Here is a 20,525-nt window from a genome sequence, read left to right as displayed (position 1 = left end):
GGAATGTATATATACATACATATGTTTATATATGTTTGGGTAAGGAAATGTTCCCTGCCTATAACACAGAAAAGAATATTAATATAGAAATGGGAAGAGTTCAAATCCTGGTTCCAGCATTTTTTAGAGCATGACCATATGCATAGCTTCTTCTCTGATAAGAGTATTAGTAATCATATCTACTTCATAGGGTTGTCTTGAGCCTTAAAATAAGGTGGTAAGTCCTTAATGTACCACATAGCTAGTTTTCGACATAGCTCTTACTATCAGTAATTGTTGGGCTAACTTTGTATTTTCTAAATATAAGTTTATAAAGGAAACACTAAAATAAATGCAACTACCTCAAACATGTTGGCTTTATACAAGTTTGATTTGTACTTCGTGACGGTGGAGCACTTTGTCATGTATTATTTTCCTAATTTCTCAGGGTTTGGTTTGTTTGCGGATTGGCTTTTGTGGCTGTTTTGTTTCTGCAGTAGTTGGGACAAAACCAGGAAGGTGCTCTACTACTGGGCTTTATTTTCACCATTTATTCAACAAATCTCTTAGTGACAAGTAAGAAATGGGTTTCTCTGAGGTGGACATAGCCCAGCTTTTTTTTTTTTTCAAGTGGAGTCACAGCCTGGAAAAGAGAGGATATTCTATTAATCATTATTAGAGAGGTTAAAAAAATACGCCAAATTTTATGAACTGTTTGTGGGAATGAGAATAGTCTTTCTTGTTTTGAAGGTTTAATTTTTTCCTCCCTGTTTTTATGGTGCTGAGATAGAGCCCAGCGCCTCACACCTGCTCTGCAAGACTCTAATGCTGAGCCACACCCCAGCCCTATGAGCAATTTCAGGGTGCACAATCTTTGATTTAGTAATCCAATTTTCAGTGGTACATACCGAGAAATCCACCAGCCCTGGAAATCTACATGTGCATGTATGTACGTGCACATACTAGGGACAGATGGCCCACAAGCTTTTCTAGCCATTTACCTGCTCAAGTTGTTTCTCTTTCCTAAAGCTCCCTTGTTTGTACGATGGGGATAAACCCTTCAAAGGGTTGCTGTGGAATAAAGTGTTCTAGAAATCACATGGGAGGACTGTGCGTAATGTGGTACTGGAGTACTTTCCTAGCACTTATAGGGTTCTGGGCTCAAATCCCACCAACATAACACACTTATGCGTGTGTACATGCACACATGCGCGCACGCGCGCACACACACACACACACACACACACACACACACACACACACACACACACACAATCCAGAAAGGCTTGCTACTACCTTTTATTATTGTCAACAGTGATTCAAAATTCTTCAATATGTGCCAAATATTGCCAATGCAGAATGTAATTCTGGCAAAGAAAATAAAAATATATAAATATGTGTATTAAACTGTGGGAGCAGAGGTATGTAGTTCAGTGATTGGCATGTGTCAGGGCTTGGCTTCCATTCCCAGCACAAAAAGGAAACTAAATAATATATGATAATTTTCTCTTAAAATGATGAGGCTTAAGTTCTGCAATTCCATGTTAGGGTTCGCATTGTGCAAGACTGGTGCAGTCTTATTTCTGCCTGCCAAAAAGCCACCAAAGCCCTCCATCCCCGGCTACACTGTTCACTGAACTGCCCTCTCCCTGTGGAGTTGGGGAACTTTCATAGAGCATTCTCTAGTGATGTGCTTAATTTTCCTTGCCATGGAATTTTGATGTTGTAGGGTTGACATTCCATTTTGACTTTGTTCTAATGTAGGATGAACAAAAGAAGTTTTAAAGAAACTTTGTGTGTGTGTGTGTGTGTGTGTGCGCGCGCGTGTGTGCGTGTGCGTGTACATGCATGTGGGCTTGAACTGGGCATTGTGCTGTCCCTTAGCTTTTCTGCTCACAGCCAGTGCTCTACCACTTGAGCCACAGCTCTACTTCTGGCTTGTTGTTGGTTAATTGAATGTAAGAGTCACAGATTTTTCTTCCCAGGATGTCTTCCAACTGTGATCTTATGTCTCAGCCTCTTAAATAGGATTGTAAGCAGGAGTCACTTGTGCCTAGAAACTTCTAAATGGAACATCCAAATGGACTTTAAGAGCTTGAGAGGCAGAGCTGCTAACCTCATCACTGAACTTGATACTTACTCTTAAAGCAAGTTTGCGTTGTACTTCATTAACAGATGGAGCCCAGCGCTGGGTGCTGGTGGCTCACAGGAGGCTGAGATCTGAGGATTTCTATTTGAAGCCAGCCCCTCCCCCCCCCCCCCCCAGCAGAAAAGTCCCCATGAAATTCTTATCTCCAAGTAGCTCAAGTGGCAGAGCACTAGCCTTCACCACAAAGAGACTCAGGGACAGCACTCAGGCCCTGAGGTCAGGCCCCACAATTGACCCCAAAAAAGAAACAAAACAACAAAACTCCCCAAAACAACACCCCCCCTCCAATCACCAAAAACAGATGGAACTGAACACAACAAGCACCTGACTCACAGAGACCTTTCACCCTTCCCCTATATAACCAGTGCCAGTTGAGGCAGTCAGTTAGCCACTCATGCCCAGATGCATTTCTCTCACCTGCCTTGTGCACTTTGGTTAGCGGGGCCTGATGGTCAAGCTAACTTTCTAGTCTTGGATCTAACACAGGCCAAACACAAATAGTGGAGGTTAGCCAAATTCCAACATCAATGGTGAAGTGATTAGGATTCCTGGTATTTTTTTTTAACTTGGAAAAAGTTGCAGAAGAATATGAGGAAATAATTTGTAAGAAAGAAAAGTTTAAGAAAGAACTTCTCCTTCCAACTTCAGTCACTTGAATTTCATATAATAATACATGCTTATTTAGAAGGGAAAAAAGTCTTTTGGGGGCACTTGGCAGCATGGCTCAGTTGGAAGAGTGCTAGCCAATAACAAAAGCATCAGGTACCAAGTTCAAGTTCTGGTCTCAGACCAAAAAAAAAAAAGTTTTTCGTTTCTCATTTTAGCTCAATAAAAAGAAAACAACCCACTTCTTTTGCATAGGTTAAAAACTTGGAATGGCATATGATGGTTAATAAGGACATAAAAAGGTGCTCAATACACTACAGGTTTACTAAAATGATTTTAATTAAAACAAACCTAACACTGGGTACTAGTGGCTCATGCCTATAATCCTAACTACTTATTGGAGACTGTAATCTGAGAATTACAGTTCAAAGCCAGCCTGGGAAGAAAAGTCCATGAAGCTTTTACTCCAATTAATCACCAAAAAGGCTGGAAGAGGCCCTGTGGCTCAAGTAGTAGAGCACTAACCTTGAACACAAAAGCTCAGAGACAGCATCCAGGCCCTGAGTTCAAGCCCCAGAAAAGACACCAAAAACAAAAATCAAACCCAATAAACAAAAAACCTAGATAGCATAACTCAAACTCTGACCTACTGTTCTAGGGGAGATGTAAAATGTACTGACACCTTGAAAAACAAGTTGCAGTTTCTGAAAATGTTCAGTAACATAGAGGAGTACTATATAGTCCTGCAGTTCCACTTCCTCTTCTACCCAAGAAAGTGAAAATACATGTCCACACACACACTGCATAACTTTTAGAACAGCACCCTTCATAATAACAAAAAACTGTTAATTAAGTCAAACATCCATCAGCAGATAAACTTAGAGGCAAAATGTTGTGCATCTATATAGCAATAAAAAGGAACTAACTCTGATAGCATTCATTGTGCCATGGAAAAGAAGCCTGATGAACAGACTGTATTCTGCATGATTCCATTTCTATTAAATGTCCATTGAAAAAACAACAAATATTTGCTAACAGAAAGCAGCCTAGGGCTGGCATTGGGATCTGGCTAGAAGGAATTGGAGGATTATAGGAATGTTGGAAAAACTATAAGTTTACTAAAATTGTTGACTCTTGCATTTGTAATGTACAATTTTACAATTACAATTGTAATTACAATTTTACTACTATAGCTGTTCAAGTCATTTCAAAGTTGGTATTATATTTTGAGTAACCACATTTGTAAGGCATAGTTAAAACTTAAAAGATCTGAATTGAAGGAGGAGGACAATTTGAACTCTGGGCTTTGCCTCCGCTAGGCAAGTGCTCTCCTGCTGAGCCATGTCACCAGACCTGTTTTTAATGTCGGCTGCTTTCAAGATTCATCTCACTTCCTACCTGGGTGGACACTTGTACTGTCATCCAACCTCAGATAGGCTTCTTATAGTAGCTAGGAAAACAAGCAGATTCTGCCACATACAGTTACTGTTAAAGAAAGATTGTCTTGACCTTTTCTTCTCAGCCTTCTTCCTTCGTAATCTCAATCTCCCAAGTAGCTAGGATTCTTAAGTGAATGCCGCTGGCACCTGACCTCACATGGTAAAGTACTTTAAAGAAGGAAATTAAACATTGTATAACCCCTGTTTTCACGTATTTGATGTCGGTGCCCTGCATCTTGTATATGCGTTTTTCTAATTTGGGGAAGGGAAATAACAAAATGCTGAAACAAGGATACAGGTTGACCCATTATATCAATGAGATGTACAAGACACTATGTTGAAAATGAACTTTACAGCTTGGTGGGGAGAAGGGATCTGGGGAGGGATCTGGGGATCTGGGGAGGGATGGGATGGTAGGGGGAAAAAAAAGGAGGAGGAAATGTACTCATTACCTTACTCATGTAACTCTTAACCCCTCTGTACACTATTTTTACAATAAAAATATTTTAAAAGAAGGGAATTAAAATATATTGTCTTTCTCAACAGTGAGGGAATTTGAGAAGTTTAAAGCTCATTTGGAGTTTGTTTAAGTTTATGACTGAAAAATTTAAAGCCAAGATATCATCGAGGCAGGTCTACAGCACAGATCTCACTAGATGTATAGGGCTCCATTCACATCTCTTCCAGTAATTTCCAGTTCCTCCCAGTTCTCTCTCTCTCTTTTTTTTTTTTTTGGCCAGTCCTAGGGCTTGAACTCAGGGCTTTGTCCCTTCTTTTGCTCAAGGCAACGCTCTATTGTTGAGCCACAGCACTGCTTCTGAGTAGTTTATTGCAGATTAGAGTCTCACAGACTTTCCTGCTCGGGCTGGCTTTGAACCATGATCCTCAGATCTCAGCCTCCTGAAGTAGCTAGGATTATAGGTGTGAGCCATCAGTGACCAGCTCTTTGCTTTTTTTTTAAATGAAGAAAAAATAAACCCTCTTCTTTCCATTTCCTGGAGTTCCTTTCAATAAATATTACTTTATATGATCAGAGGCACATAGGCTCTTTGCTTTTTTAGTGTGAAGAAACTCAATGACAAGCAAAGATGTACTGGGCAACTGAGCTTTGGGGGTTGGACATTCTGTCTGTTCTTCTATTGTAGACTCTGCAGTTGATCTCTCCCTTACCAATAGATGTCACTACAATCAACCGCAATGGTTGCCAAGCCCTTAGAGAATAAAGAACCCGAACCGCACTTCTAATGGGCCAGCAGTATAACCCTGATCAACTTACAAAACATACTAATGGTTTGCCCTTCTTCTTGTTACTTTTTTGGTCAAAGAAAAATAATTTAACTCAATTTAGGGAGCATCTTTAACCTAGCCCTATAATTAAAGATGGCTTTTTATTTTAGCTTTTTGTTTTTGTTTTAATTCCAAACTGAGTGCTGATAGCTTATTTTTATAATCCTAGCTACTCAGGAGACTTGAGATCTGGAGATCATGATTCAAAGTCTGTCTGGACAGAAAGTCTGGGAGACTCTTACGAAGTGGAGCTGTGGTTCAAGTTGTAGAATACTAGCTTTGAGCAAAAAAGCTAAGGGACAACATTCAGGCCATGAGTTTAAACACCAGTACCAGCATGAAAATAATAAAATTAATTTTAAAATGAAATAATATATTTATGGAAACTACAAAGTTCAGGCCTTGATGTGACTTGGATGGATTTACTATAACTATAAATTTAAAAAATGTATTATTGAACTGTTTTGAGTAGCATTTAAATTGTGTTCTGGTATTCTTTTTAAATTGTATTTTCCATTATCTATTAATACTTCTTTAAATTTATTTTTTATTTTTTTATTTTGGTGTGTGTGTAGGTCTTGGGGCCAGAACTCTGGGCCTGGGCACTGTCCCTCAGCTCTTCAGCTCAAGGCTAGTACTCTACCACTTGAGCCACAGCACCACTTCTGGCTTTTCTGCTTATGTGGTACTGAGGAATAGAACCCAGGGCCTCATGCATGCAAGGCAAGCACTGTACCACTGAGCCACCTTCCCAGCCCCTTAATTAAAAAAAAAATTAATTGTTAAATTATCTTTAAGTAGTTGTACAAAGAGGATTTCAATTTACCATATCAGTTTATTGGTATAATGTATCTTGATATTCTGGTATTTTTTTATTGTCAAAGTGATCTACAGAGGGGTTACAGTTATATAAGTAAGGTAATAAGTACATTTCTTGTCAAACTTGTTACCCCTTCCCTCATTTTTCTCATACTTTGCTAACCCCTCCCCCAAGTTATATACATTTCCAATGTATTATCTTGTGAATATCCCCTTTGCATTGGTTCACCCTTGTCCTTCGTCTCACTGTTCTGTTTTTCCTCTTCCCTTCCCTAATTTCGATAAGCGTACATATAATACCAGGCTGCCAAAATAAAATACAGTGATAACAGGGGATATACCCTCAGGGGAAGAACATACAAAAAGAAACAAGAAATCACATAGTACATTAAAGACAACAGCAACAAAGAAAAACCTCCTGTGTCCATGTCTTGGAGTTCATTTTGCTTAGCATCATCTTATATGGTCATATGTACATAGCTACTGAACTATTCTACTCATCTGCTAAAATTATCCTAGAGATATGCTAATTATTATAAATAAGAAAAACCATGTGATCTATGTTTTTTTTCCAAAAATATTATTTTATTGAAAAATCTAAGTGGTGAGCAATAAATATCAAGATATTACATCCCAAATGGACCAGTTGGTACCTATGTTTCTTTGGATCTGGCTTACTTCACTTAATATGATTTTTCCAAGTCTTTCCATTTCACTACAAATGGGGCAGTGACATTCTTTCTGATGAAAGCATAGAATTCCATTGTATATATGTATATACTACATTTTCTTGGATGTTCTGGTATTCTTCTTGATTTTGTGTATGAATGCACATGTGTGTGCGGATGCCCACTGGTCCAAGCACTGGAACTCGGGGCCTGCGCACATTCCTTGAGCTTTTTGTTCAAGGCTAGCACTTTTATCACTTGAGCCACGACTCCACTTCTAGCTTTTTGGTGGTTAATTAGAGACTTTCTTGCCTGAGCTAGCTTTTAACTTTGATCTTCAGATTCCATTCAGCCTCCTGAGTAGCTTACCTGAGCCTGACACATTGACTTGATGCATTGATCTGCATAGATGACTTATTCCACAGTTTATTAAGTTTAGAGGATTGGGATGTAACCTACAGATGGTTCTGATAGCAACTGTAGCAGTGACAGGCTTGTATGCTCCTGCTGTGTGTATGTGTGCTTGTGCTGTGTGTGTGTGTGTGTGTGTGTGTGTGTGTGTGTGTGTGTGTGTGTGTGTGTGTGTGTGTGTGTGTGTGTGTGTGTGTGTGTGTGTGTGTGTGTGTGTGTTGGGGTGGGGGTTGAGGTAGCATTTCCTGAGTAGTTTAAGAAACTTAGTGATTGCTCCAAAGTGACTATTTTCCTTTAATACGTCCTTTATCTCCCCCTTCCCCCCACAAGCTAACTTGACTTCACTGCTTAAATAAAGTCTTCCTTATGCATGAAAAATGTCTGGGGGGCATAAGAGGAACTCACTGGGGAATTATGTACACTGATTTCTTTGTCCGAACATGATTGAATACTGAGAGCAATAGGAAAGAGAGAAGTTGATGGCGATCCCTCTCACTCTAGGGAAGATCAGTTGCTGTCTCCTTTTAGTGAGCATTTGGAAGATGCTACTAATGAGATGTTACTGCCTCAGCAGGACAACCCAGCTCATTAAATGGTATGCATTGAGGACACAAAATAAATGGTTGCAGTTGTCCTGCCTTTGCTCTGATGCTGATGAGAGCTAAGAGTCAGGGCACTAAGGGTCAGATGTTGCCAACCCGGGCTTCTGCTCCTCCCTGCAGACTTTTTCAGGCAGCAGTCACCTCCTGACAGATGTGAGCTGCTCGATTGAGGGCTAGCTTGAACTTAACTTAATTGACGGTGTCTCATGTGATAGAAATACACAGACAGGGTTTCCCTTGCAGAGAATAAAATCCGAGGTGGTGGAGAGGGGTGGAGGGGGAGGCCCAAGGTCGTGGGAAGAGGGAAGGCAGAGCGCGTGGGGAGGCTCTGAGCTGCTTCCGGCACTGCCTGCCTGTCAGGAATGCGGACACCCTGAAGGAGCCACCGCACAGCCATGGTCCAGGGGGGGTTCCCAGGTAAGGTTTCTGTTGCTTGCAGTCTGTGGTCTGGCGCTTCCTCAGTGCAGTCTGAAGCCGTTGGTAGAGGCTATTGTTTCAACGGTTTAAACAATAGTAGGCATTTGTCTTCAGTAAGAGAGTGAAGGTCTAGGCAAGTGCATGTGCCAAGAGAATGATGTTATATATACATTTTTTTTTTCATGTGGGATGCAGTTTGAATTGTCCTTTATGTGTGGGTTTCTTTCTTTCTTTCTCTCTTTTTTTTTTTTTTTGAGAGGTGGAACAGTTTATCAGATTGTCAAGAATATCCTCATAGTTTCAGTGCCAAGATTCTCAGCATTCAATGCCTGCAGTATCCACGCCTTTCAGAATTGTAACTGAGAAGTTGATCTGCTCATTCATTATCATGGCTGTGTCTATTTATGAGTTTACTGTAAGAAAAAAAAAAAAGGGAGGGAAGGGGATTTATGTTGGAACAAGATTATTCTGATTTGATGTTTCAAACTGCCCAGTCAGCGTTTTGTTGTCGCTGAACGCAGAATGTCATTAAGCGATTGTAGCAACAAACAAAAAGTCTGCTCTTTGTAAATTGTAAAACATCACTGCAGATATTGTTTCCTGATTGTGATTAAAGGTCCGCTACAGCAAAGCCTCTGACTTGAAGCTCATTAGGGTTGGGGGGGGGGGGGGTGGCGAGGCGGGGAGCTCAGTATTTGGAGGCGCTAGCATAAAGAGGTTCTTGAAATGATTTCTACATTGACAATGTAACTTCATGCAGTGGAGTACTACTGCCTTTCCTGTGAGCATATGTTTGACTTTCAAGATTTAATTTATGAAAACCAGAGCTTCTGTTTACCCAAGGAAGATGTGGCATATTTAGACATAACAGGGGTCTTTTGCTCAAGTATTTTTGCCGGAGGATGTTGATCGTGAACTCAGAAGTTAGACATCACATTACAGCCTTGAATTTTCCTGTCAGCCAGGCACACACAAATTAGGTTACTCCTTCTGCAACAGCAGGAGCTGTGCAGGCTGCCTGATTGATACTGGCAAGCCTCATTCGGGGCTGTGCTGTCCAAATAACTGAACAAGAGCTGTTTCTTACTTGAGGGATGGGTGGGTTTGGGAGAGATGAGGGGAGATGAGGAAAGGGGCGACATTGACCAAGGTGCCTGTCACTCATGAACTGTCATGTTGAACTGATACCCTTTTGTATAGCTATTTGAAGATAACGGAAACTTTTTTTTAAAGCACTTTTTCTTTTGGCTAAAGAATCATTCCTGAAAGTTTTACTGGGAGGGTTCCTGAACTGACCAATGTCCATTTCTGTGAAAATCATGCTTTAGAGGAAATTGCAAAGCTCTTCAATGGATGGATGCTTCACAGCACCCACCCTGGGCTACTTTGCCAATACCACACTGGATCCAACCTGCTTCTCTTCAGTCTCCCAAGAGCTTCACACAGTTTTTTGTTTTTGTTTTTTTCCTTTGGTCTATGTTTTTTGTCTTTTGTGCTGATAATAGGGCTTGAACTTAGGGCTTGGGTGCTATCCCTAAGCTTTCTTTGTTCAAGGCTAGTGCTCTACGACTTGAGTCACAGCCCCATTTCCTGCTTTTTTGTGCTTAGTGGGAGATAAGAGTTTCATGTTCTTTCTTGCCCGGGCTGGCTTTGAATTGTGATACTCAGATCTTAGCCTCCTGAGAAGCTAGGATTGCAGACATGTGCTACCAGTACCTGGCCAGTTTCTTGATTTTTTTTTTTTAAGTCTGTATCTCCAGCTTATAAACCCATGTGTGCTTTACTCTCCTCACCAACTTGAAGTTGTCATTGTCTGTGCTTCAGGAATCCACACATCCAATTTCTGTTTCCAGAAGTTGCATGAAATACATTGGTTATTAGGAGTTGCTGTGTCCTGTGCATTTTATCAAAACACATACTGCAAGTATGTGTTATAGATGTTACTTTGCTACTGTTGCTTTTCTGCTCAGGATCCATTGTTCATGGTTTACACCTTGAGTGTCTCCGATGTTTATTCTAAGTTTCTAGGTATCCACACTTAATTCTGTTTACTCTAAGTTTCTAGGTATCCACACTTAATTCCAGAGTATTTCTTGTTTTGTAATAACCTTATATTCTGCTCCCTGCCCTTGCACTTGGTTCCTGTTGAAAGACACTTTATTTTGCAAGGTCTTAGTCTGCAGAGAATTTACTTTTGGAAATTTTGTTATTTGATCAGATATATATATATATATATAATTTGCTTATTTATTTATATATGTATGTATTTATTTATTACCAGTCCTGGGGCTTGAAGTCAGGGCCTGGGCACTGTCCCTGAGCTGCTTTTGCTCAAGGCTAGCACCCTACCACTTGAGCCACAGCACCACTGTGTATGTGGTACTGAGGAGTGGAGCCCAGGGCTTCATGCATGCTAGGCAAGCACTCTACCACTAAGCTACATTCCCAGCCCCTTCATCAGATGTTTTTTGTTGCTTTTAGTTGAGTGGTTTTATATCACATCATCCTATTCCATGTTTGAATGTGTGAGTGTAGGTTAAGCAGCTATCATTTACTCCAGGCAGAGGAGAATAAGGAGTATTCTCTTTGAAGTTAAGAAGATAATGTAACAGAATTAAATGACATTTAAAGTTACCTTTTCAGAGTTGGAGGTGTGACTCAATAGAGCATGAGCCAGTGAGGTGTAAAGCATTAGGTACTGAGTTCGAGTCCTAGTAATGGACCAATAAATATAAATAAATAAATAAAGTAAGTAAGTTACCTTTCAATGGGCTCTGGTGTCTCTCCCCTGTAATCCTAGCTACTCAGGAGACATGAGGATTATTATGATGCAAAGAAAGCCACACTGGGTGAAAAAGTTGGTGAGACTCTTATCTCTAATGAAATCAATTAAAAAAACACCCTCAAAATGCTAGAAGTGGAGGTGTAGCTCAAGTTGTAGAGCACAAGCCTTGAGCAGAAAAAGCCAAGTGAAAGTGTGAGGTCCTGAGTTCAAACCCCAGTACGGGCACCAAAAATAAATAAATAAATAAAGTGAATTTCTTGTAGATACGGCTCTTTCAGTGAAGAAACTAGGTGGGAAGGCTAAGAACTACCAGCTCTAGCAGTTACACACAAGGCAGCATCTGGTACTTCAGGGGTCTCTTTACCCTTCCCTCTCCACTAAGAGGTTAATTTTGAATAAAGAAAATTTGGAACCATTCTGAAGAGAACACTATCAAAGTATTTAGTACCCAAGCGATAGAACTATAAGATAAGTCTGAGACTTTTCAGGCACTTGGTTTGGTAGCCAGAAAAGTAGAAATTTAATTGGTATTGTGTTCCTTTTCTTATAGTCAGCTTTTATTCACAAAATCTTCCACATTTTTTTTTTAATTTGCCAGTTGTGGAGCTTGAACTCAGGGTCTGGGCCCTGACCCTGAGCCTTTCTGTGCTCAAGGCTAGCACTCTACCACTTGAGCCACACTGCCACTTCCAGCGTTTTCTGTTTATATGGTACTGAAGAATCAAACCCAGGGCTACATGCATGCTAGGTAAGCACTCTACCACTAAGCCACATTCCCAGCCCTCTTCCACAAATTTTGTTCAAGAAACTTGCCAGCTCCTTTGCTTCTTTGTTGAAGGTGGCAGGTGTTTTTTTTTTTTCAAATATCTTTTTAATATGTATTTTGGTTTGATTCATTTTATATATTCTGTGAGAGAGTTGAGGCAGGCAAGATTATTTATATTTCCATGTAACACGTGACCAGACTGAAGCAGGACTGAGATAAACTAGTTGCCCAGGATTTCATGTCTAAAGAGTAGTTTCTAGGTCTGTCTTCTCTGCATTGCGTCTACCCACAGCCTCAGAAATGGGAACACATCACCATCTATGCAGTGATGGAGATCTTGCTGGTGACCACTTTCTTTATCTTAAGCTCTGGCTACCTGTACGTCTACCACTGAACTATACCCAGCCTTCTATTAAACCATCAAAACATCTGATAGAGCTATAGGTAAATTTATTAAAGATTAGCATTTTTTACTGTTTGATTACTTTTTTGTAATAATTTTGTAGCTAATTTGTTAAAATGATCTTGGTGGGATTATTATCCCTATAAATTACTTTCAAAGATCTGATGGCATTTTTTTTTTTTTTTTTTTGCTAGTCCCGAGGCTTGAACTCAGGGCTTGGGCTTTTGTTCAAGGCTAGGACTCTACCATTTGAGCCCTAGCACCATTTCTGACTTTTTTTGTTTCTGAGGTACTGAGGAATTGAACCGAGGGCTTCATGCATGATAGACAAGCACTCTACCACTAAGCCACATTCCCAGCCTGCTGACGGGATAGTTTTTAAATCATAATTTAAAAGTTAAATGTGAAAGCAGCATTATGTACTATGTAGTTTTGTGCCTGTGAAACTCTCACAGCCTGTTTACTCATGTACAAAATTAAAGGCAACAATAGCAATATTTTTTACACATGGTATATAATTAAAACTGGTTCATGTGATACTTCTAGGAGCTCTGTAAGTATAAGAGAGAAGGAAGGGACAGGCACTGGTAGCTCATGACTATAATCTTAGCTACTCAGGATGCTAAGATCTAAGGATCATGATTCCAAGCCAGCCCAGGCAGGAAAATCATCAAGCCAGGTGCCAGTGGCTCAAGCTTGTAATCCTAGCTACTCAGGAGGCTGAGATCTGAGGATCACGGTTCAAAGCCAGCCTGGGCAGAAAAGTCTGCGAGACTCTTATCTCCAGTAAACCACCAGAAAACTGGATGGAAGTGGCTCTGTGGCTCAAGTGGTAGTGTGCCAGCCTTGAGTGAAAAAAAAAAAAACCTAAGGGACAGCCCTAACTTCAAACCCCCAAAAAACCAAAGAGAGAGAGAGATGGGGCAGGGGCATGGGGAGGGGGTAGGAAAGTTGTGGCTGGTGAATGAATGAGCAGACTCAGGTACATGCAGCGAGTGTAAGCTAAACATACTTCAAATTAAGATGGCTCTTACATTGAAAATGGGTGGTAAGTGATTTGAGGAAGTTAAGTGATTTGTGAAGTCAGAATAAGCTATGGCATTATTGGAATGTGGACAGTGTTCATCTTGACATTTCAATGTGCTTTTCATGAAGACCTTTGGCTCTAAAGCATGTCTGCCTTTTTTTCTGATGGATTCTGCTTGAGTATACCTAAAATGTAATGTTTCTAATAATAAGGAAACACCTGAGTTACCCAGAAAAAATCCCCCAAATAATCTTATTAGATGAATCCTGGAGACTTAAAAATTCTTAGAGAAAATAAAAATTTAAATCCACCACTTGGCTGTTTTGTTTTTGTTTTTTGTATGGGTCCTGGAGTTTGAAATCTGAGCTTAGTCATTGTCCTTGAGCTTTTTTTTTTTTTGCTCAAGGCTAGTGCTCTCTACCACTTGAGCCACACCTTTTTTGAGGGAGTGGTTAATTGTAGATAAGTGCCTCCTGGACTCTCCTGCTTAGCCTGGCTTTGAACCAGGATCCTCCGATCTCAGCCTCCTGAGCAGCTAGAATTATAAGTGTGAACTACTAACATCAGGTGATGGTTTTATTTTTGAGATAGGGTCTTCCTAAGTTGTTCAGGCTGGCTTCAAACTCCAGATCCTTCTGCCTTAGCCTCCTGAGTTTCTGAGATTACAGAAGTACCTCCATGCTGATGCTGATTGACTTTTATTCAATATGATAGTTTTGTTGTTATTTTGTGGTGATGGGAATTGAACCCAGAATCTTGTACATGAAAGTCAAGCAATCTGTAACTGAATTAGATTTTTTTTTGGGGGGGGGAGGGGGGGTCCAGTCATGGGGCCTGAACTCTGGGCCTGGGCGCTGTCCCTCAGCTCTTCAGCTCAAGGCTAGCACTCTACCAATTGAGCCACAGTGCCACTTCCGGCTTTTTTCTTTTTGCTTATGTGGTGCTGAGGAATCGAACCCAGGGCCTCAGGCATGCGAGGCAAGCGCTCTACCCCTGAGCCACCTTCCCAGCCCTGATAAATTTTATTGTAGAGGTGATATACAGAGGGGTTACTTAGAGTTACATGATTCAGGTCATGAGTCTATTTCCTTTTGAACAATGTCACCTTCTCCCTCATTTTCTCCCATTTTTCCCTTCCTGATTTCCCTCCCCACAAACTTCTATAGTTTATTTCCAACATAGTATGAATTAGAATTTTTTAATATGTCAGTACTGGGGCTTGAACTCAGGTCATTTCGTTCCTGCTTAGCTTTTGTGATCAAGGCTGGTGCTCTACTACTTGAGCCACATCTCTACCTCTAGCTTTTTGCTGGTTAATTGGATATAAGAATCTCAGACTTTTCTGCTCTGGATTGCTTTGAACTAAGATCTTCAAATGAAATGACCCACTGGCATTCAGCTCCAAGTAGACATTTTGATAAGCCTAAACAACCTATTTCTTGATCAGTTCAGATAATGAAGAATTTGTAAGTTGTATTCTTTTTTTTCTTTTTAAAAAATATTTATTTTTTATTGCCAAGGTGGTATACAGAGGGGTTGCAGTTACATAAGTAAGGTAATAAGTACATTTCTTCTAGAACTTGTTACCCCCATAAGTTGTATTCTTATAAGTTCTTTATATATTTATGTTGCAGGTGCCTTGAGCCCACATTAAACAAGGTAGTTTCTCCACAAGCTAGTGGGGCACCAGAGCAAAAAATAACTGTAGATAATACAATACAGCACTACTCAATCCGAGCTGGCTTCTGCGTCCTTTCTTAACCCTGTGTGCTGTTGGTTAGAAATTGTGTGGCACTGGTCCAGATACATTGTACTCATAAATTGACATGTTAAATTAAAACCCCTTTGTATAACTACTTAAAATAATTGTTTAAAAAAATTGCAAGAAGTCATGCACTGGTGGTCTTATCTGTAATCCTAGCTACTTAGGAGGCTGAGATCTTAGGATCATGATTTGAAGCCAACCCAGGCAGGAAAGTCCCTGAGACTCTTATCTCCAACTATCCAATAAAAAGCCAGAAATGGAGCTGTAGCTCAAGTGGTAGCTCACTAGCCTTGAGCAAAAGAGCTGAGGGACTCCACCTGAGTCCTGAGTTCAAGCCCCAGTACCAGCACCAACCCCCTCCCTGCCCCCTGCAAAAAAACCAAAAACTTAATTCCTACAGAGAGGGAGCTAGGCAAACAATGTGTTCAACAGTGTCCAGAGAAGTTTACTTCCATGCTGTCTAGGGAATCTTTGGCAAATGCCATGCTATAATCCTATTTCTACCTTCTATACAGTTTCCTTTAATAATTTGAACCAGTCATCCCTTCTGCTCCAGAAAAACTGATAAAGCTCTTGATGCTGTCAGGGCCACTGCTGAGCTCCCCAATCTGTGCCCCCTCATGTGTGTCCCTGGGGAGCTTGGGCTCAGTAATTTGTGTGACTGGGTGATGACCAGGAAACAAAAGTGTCTCCAACTCTCACACAGTCCTACAAGATAACCACAGGACCCTGCAGCCCCATGCTTCTGCTTCTGCAGTAATCAAAGAAGTCTGGGCTGGGCTCTCCTGGTACCTGGAATGTACGAGAAGTAGTTGTAAAGAGCACTGTTAGAATTACACTTGGCTTTTTTCAGTGCTGTTCTCACAGTTAAAATGTTTTTGCTTGTCTTAATCCCCATTAAAAACATCTGAGTAATAATCAGACAACTTGCAGTCTACCTTCTCAGGCATCTTTATAACTGAGATGAGGACTAAGAATTTTATTTTTTTAATTTATTTTTATTAGGGCATCGATACTTCATTATCTTTAAATAGTTTACAAAGGGTTTCAATTTAACGTGTCAGTTTATGAGTACAAGGCATATCACGTGATTCATATCATGTTTTACATTATTCTCATCTCTCCCAACCTCATCCTCATCCTCAATTTTCCTAGTTCCATTTTCACATATGTACATTGAATATTATGTCCTACCCTTCCTTTGTCTGCCCCTCTCCCTTGACTTCATACCCCACAACACCTCAGCTTCTGACTTCCTGGTTTTATTTTGTTAGACTGTAGGTTGTTCAAAAAAGTTCTGTCATTGGAATTCTCTGTATATATTATACTTTATTTAATATATTTGCATATATATGCACATGTCTCTGCATATGATTACATATATGTTAAATCTAACTTTCTTTAGTTAATATGTTTGTGTGTATGTATATATATGCCAATGACCCTGTATAGGATTACTTACATATTTATATTCTAGATCTAACTTCCACATATAAGAGAAAAACATGCATTCTTCGACTCTTTGGTCCTGATTTCTACATAATATATCTTTCACATATTCTTGATCTAGTCTTCCATTGAAGGGCAACTGGGTTGTTGTCTTAACTTGACTAGGGTGAGTAGTGTAGCAATGAACATGGTTATGCAAGTTTAGCTAAGGATTTTAGACAGCATTCTTTTTACCTTTTATCAATGAAGCAGCCTCATACATACAATCCAAGTGCACTACTACTGAGCTGCATCCCAAACTAACAATATTTTTAGTGTGTTTTAAAAGTACATAGAGATATGCGTATATATGTATGTATGTATGTAGTATGTATGTATATATTATTAATAACTGAGTACCAGTGGCTTGCCACTATAATCCTAGCTGCTTGGGAGGCTGAGAACATGAAGATTGAGTTTGTGGCCTCCTTAGGCCAAAAAGTTTATAAGACCCTATCTTTCTCAAGAGCAAAGCATTATGACACGTGTCTGTAATCCTAATACTATAGGAATCCTAAAATAGAGCACAGCTGAAGCATATATATCTCAAAAATGACAAGCAAAAGCAGGGCTGAAGGTATGGCCCAGTGAAAGAACATCCTAGCCTAGTTAGGACAAGGCCCTGAGTTCAAACCCTTCTACCACAATAATAATAATAATAATAATAATAATAATAATAATAATAGTGACGCCTTGTTTCCTTTCCCAGAGATTGAAATAGTGTCTGTGATACAGACACTAGACAGTATAGTGCTTTATGAAGAACTCACTTGGGTGCTGAGGGACTTACTGAAGCAATATAGATGATTTGAGATCATTGATATTCTTGCAGAAAGACCGCATGTGCAAATCTGTCAGGACTGAAATGTGAGCTTGAATGTAGGTGCATGCGTTACTTTCTTCCCTGATGAAGGTGGACAAATGCTCCTCCGCATTGATTTCTTATTACACTTCAACTGTTGAGGTAGTCAATGAATTTATACTTTGTCTTTGTAGATTGATCATTTGCCAACTGTATCTCCCCCACTGCATGGTTGCCTCAAAGATTCTCCACATCTCTCCTTATCAGAGGGATTTTGCGAGTGGGCAGTTTCCTCATGGCATGAAATAAAGAGAAGGACCTGGGAGGAGACCCATGGAAGCCAGAGATGAAGATAGCCCACCTATTACTGCAGTTCTCACCTGATTCAGTTGCCCAGAGATTGAGCCTCACAGTAGTGAGGCTGGCCTAATTAAGGAAGACTCTTGGATCTGCCCTCCAATGCACCCTGGCTATCCTTTATTGTGAATTCTGGACCGGTTTCTTTCCTCTTGAAATCAAATGTGATGATTAAGAATGTAGGTACTGACTGGAGAAGTTGAACCTTCATTCTCACATGTCAGAAAGAAAGGTTCCAATCATATTGGATCTAGAACTTTTTGTTTTCTTGTTCTAATACTGGGGCTTAAACCCAGGCCCTTGCTCTCACTTTTTTTTTTTACTCAACGCTAACACTCTACCTCTTAAGCCATATTTCCAAATCTGGCTTTTTGTTGGTTAATTGGAGACAAGAGTCTCACAGATTTTCCTGCCCAGGCTGGCTTCTCAGCCTAGGATTCTCAGATCTCAGCCTCCTGAATAGCTAGGATCACAGATGTGAGCCACTGACGCTTGGCTGTATTTGGAACTTTTAATGTTTTTGAATCTCCAATTCATCTTTCTCTTCCTTTCTTTAGTAAATAGCATGGTGCAGGGGCCAGTATCTATGATGAATTAATGGATTAAAAGTAGCTATTATTCCTTCTCTTTCTTGAATATCCTTTCATCCTAGTTTAGGTCCATTTTCATCACTCTTGATACATAGTCATGTTCTCCTGAAACTTTCACAGAGCCATCCTTCCCACTGCTGTGTGGGAATCCATCACCAAACACTGGTCCTAGCATTTTATCCTTCTCTATCTGAAACATCTCTCCCGCATGGTCCCAGCAGTAGCTGTCTCATTCCTACCACCCAAGAGCCCTTTCCAACAACATTGTCACCCTGTTGTACTCTGTGTAAGGCGCAATGCTCAGTTATTACCCTTTTCCTACCTCAGACACCCAGACAGCTCCAAACCTTATGGGCTTTGTCTTTTAATTCTTTTCTACTTCCATATACTGTTCAGTCATCTTCTTGGCCTTCCCGTCTCCTCTCTCCCCTTTCCCCACTTGTGTCTAAGACTAGACTTCATAAAGCCTCACAGGGAAGATTGCCCCTAGGAGTTCTGTTTCTTTCTCTAAGTTGGAACTTTGAAAAGAACTGAGGCACATTTAGAGTTCTCTTTTGTTACTCTAGCAGGTGTGAATATAACCTGCATTGTGTTTGTTGTAGGTAAGCAAGCCCAGATCTACCAGCTGTGAACTTTTTATTTGGGACAAGTTCTATTACCTCCAGTAACCTCAGTTCCATCATCTATAAGAAAAAAAAGTTTATGCCTTATAAGATTGCTAGGAGAAAACTTGTTTTCTTTCAATCATGAAAATTTTTCAGACATTTGCAAACATGAAGAGAACAGTCAATGAATTCCCACATACTCTCCTTCTAAGTTTAGTAACTACATTTGTTTCACACACATGTTATTTTTCCCAAATATCCTGTCTTTTCATACATCCATAAGCATCACTTCAAAATACAACCACAATACTAATGCCTGTGCCTGACACTCCTTTTTATTTTTTCTGATATATAATGCCTAACCACGCTTCTTTATTCTCCCAAACCAATTTTTATAGTTGGTTTGTTCAAATCAAAATGTAAACAAGGTTTGCACATTTCATTATTTTGTATTTCTCTTTTAAAAATTAATTGAGGAAAGGGTGACATTGATCAGGATGCACTGTATTCAGAATCTGACTTGTTGAACTGAAATCTCTTTGTACAACTACTTAAAAAATTAACTGAACTATATACATAGAAAGCTGTACTGAAGTTTGTTGAATTTTTCCATGCAACCAGCATCCATCCAGGTCATTAATTGGAGCCAGACTATAGAACCCAAAGTTTCTTTGTGCCTTCTCTGATTCACTATGTCTTCCTCTTCTCTGAAGTCACCTTTGTCCTGACTTCTACTACCTTGTTTGTTTTACTTGGCTATGTGCATACTTTTCTGTCCTAGTTTGCTAGTGTTCGACCATGCTGTTATCTGTGCTAGTTTCATTGTTATATAATGCCTATTGTAAGAATCTGCAAAAATCTGTTTCTTGTTTCTACTATAATAAGTGTCTTGTGGATTATATTTTGTAATCCAGAGCATGCCATAATGTCTAACAAAATCCACTTCAAATGTTATTTATACAATATATCTTATGTTTGAAGTTTGCTTGCTGCATACTGATGTATTTGAATTTTGATTCAACTAATGGGGAAATACTAGATTTCCACTATTTGTTTTGCCCACCCTCTCCCACCATATGATCTCTTAAGGAAGTAATATTTTGTGTGTGTGTGTGTGTGTGTGTGTGTGTGTGTGTGTGTGTGTGTGTGTACACACACCAGGACACAAGCTTAGCACTAAGGGCCTCAAGTTTTCACTAGCCTTTTTCCACTCATGACTTGCACTTTACCACGTTAGCCACATCTCCACTTCTGAATTTTTGCTGGTTAATTGGAGATAAGAGTCTCTCAGGATTGTCCGCTTGGGCTGGCTCTCTGAACCGGGATCCTCAGATCTCAGCCTCCTGAGTAGCAAGGATTATAGAAATTAGCCACTAATGCTCTGAATCATTTTTTTTTTTTGCATGTTAGCTGCCTGACTTTAAATTTTTAAATAGGGGAAGTGGCGCTGTAGCTCAAGTGGTAGAGCGCTCGCCTTGAGCTGAAGAGCTGAGGGACAGCGCCCAGGCCCAGAGTTCAAGCCCCACGACCGACAAAAAAAAAAATAAAAATAAAAAATAA

The 20,525-nt window shown here is 40.0% G+C and overlaps 1 protein-coding gene and 1 long non-coding RNA gene across 4 annotated transcripts in view; one reads left to right on the top strand and one right to left on the bottom strand.

Moving 5' to 3' along the window:
* Patj (PATJ crumbs cell polarity complex component) overlaps window positions 1-20,525 on the top strand; it is a 289,250-nt gene that overhangs the window by 117,605 nt on the left and 151,120 nt on the right. Inside the window, exon 28 of one of the 3 annotated variants that reach the window (XM_042675635.1) lies at window positions 17,608-18,070. The exons of the other annotated variants lie outside the window; for them this stretch is intronic. Within the exon in view, the coding sequence (XP_042531569.1) occupies window positions 17,608-17,612 (5 nt within the window). The 3' untranslated portion in view covers window positions 17,613-18,070. Of the gene's footprint in view, window positions 1-17,607; window positions 18,071-20,525 lie in introns of those variants that run through there. 3 annotated transcript variants of the gene reach the window in all.
* LOC122104701 lies at window positions 7,458-20,310 on the bottom strand. The gene is made up of 4 exons (XR_006146979.1): window positions 20,132-20,310; window positions 17,775-17,780; window positions 11,844-11,848; window positions 7,458-7,469 (listed from the first exon to the last, which is right to left on the bottom strand). It is a non-coding gene; the product is annotated as an uncharacterized LOC122104701 (long non-coding RNA).

This window comes from Dipodomys spectabilis, unplaced genomic scaffold (genome assembly GCF_019054845.1).
Source record: "Dipodomys spectabilis isolate Male_0828 unplaced genomic scaffold, ASM1905484v1 ptg000002l, whole genome shotgun sequence".
In the NCBI taxonomy this organism is placed as follows: domain Eukaryota; kingdom Metazoa; phylum Chordata; class Mammalia; order Rodentia; family Heteromyidae; genus Dipodomys; species Dipodomys spectabilis.
The sequence above is the reverse complement of the archived record's forward strand: the minus strand, read 5'-3'. Positions and strand labels throughout refer to the sequence as shown.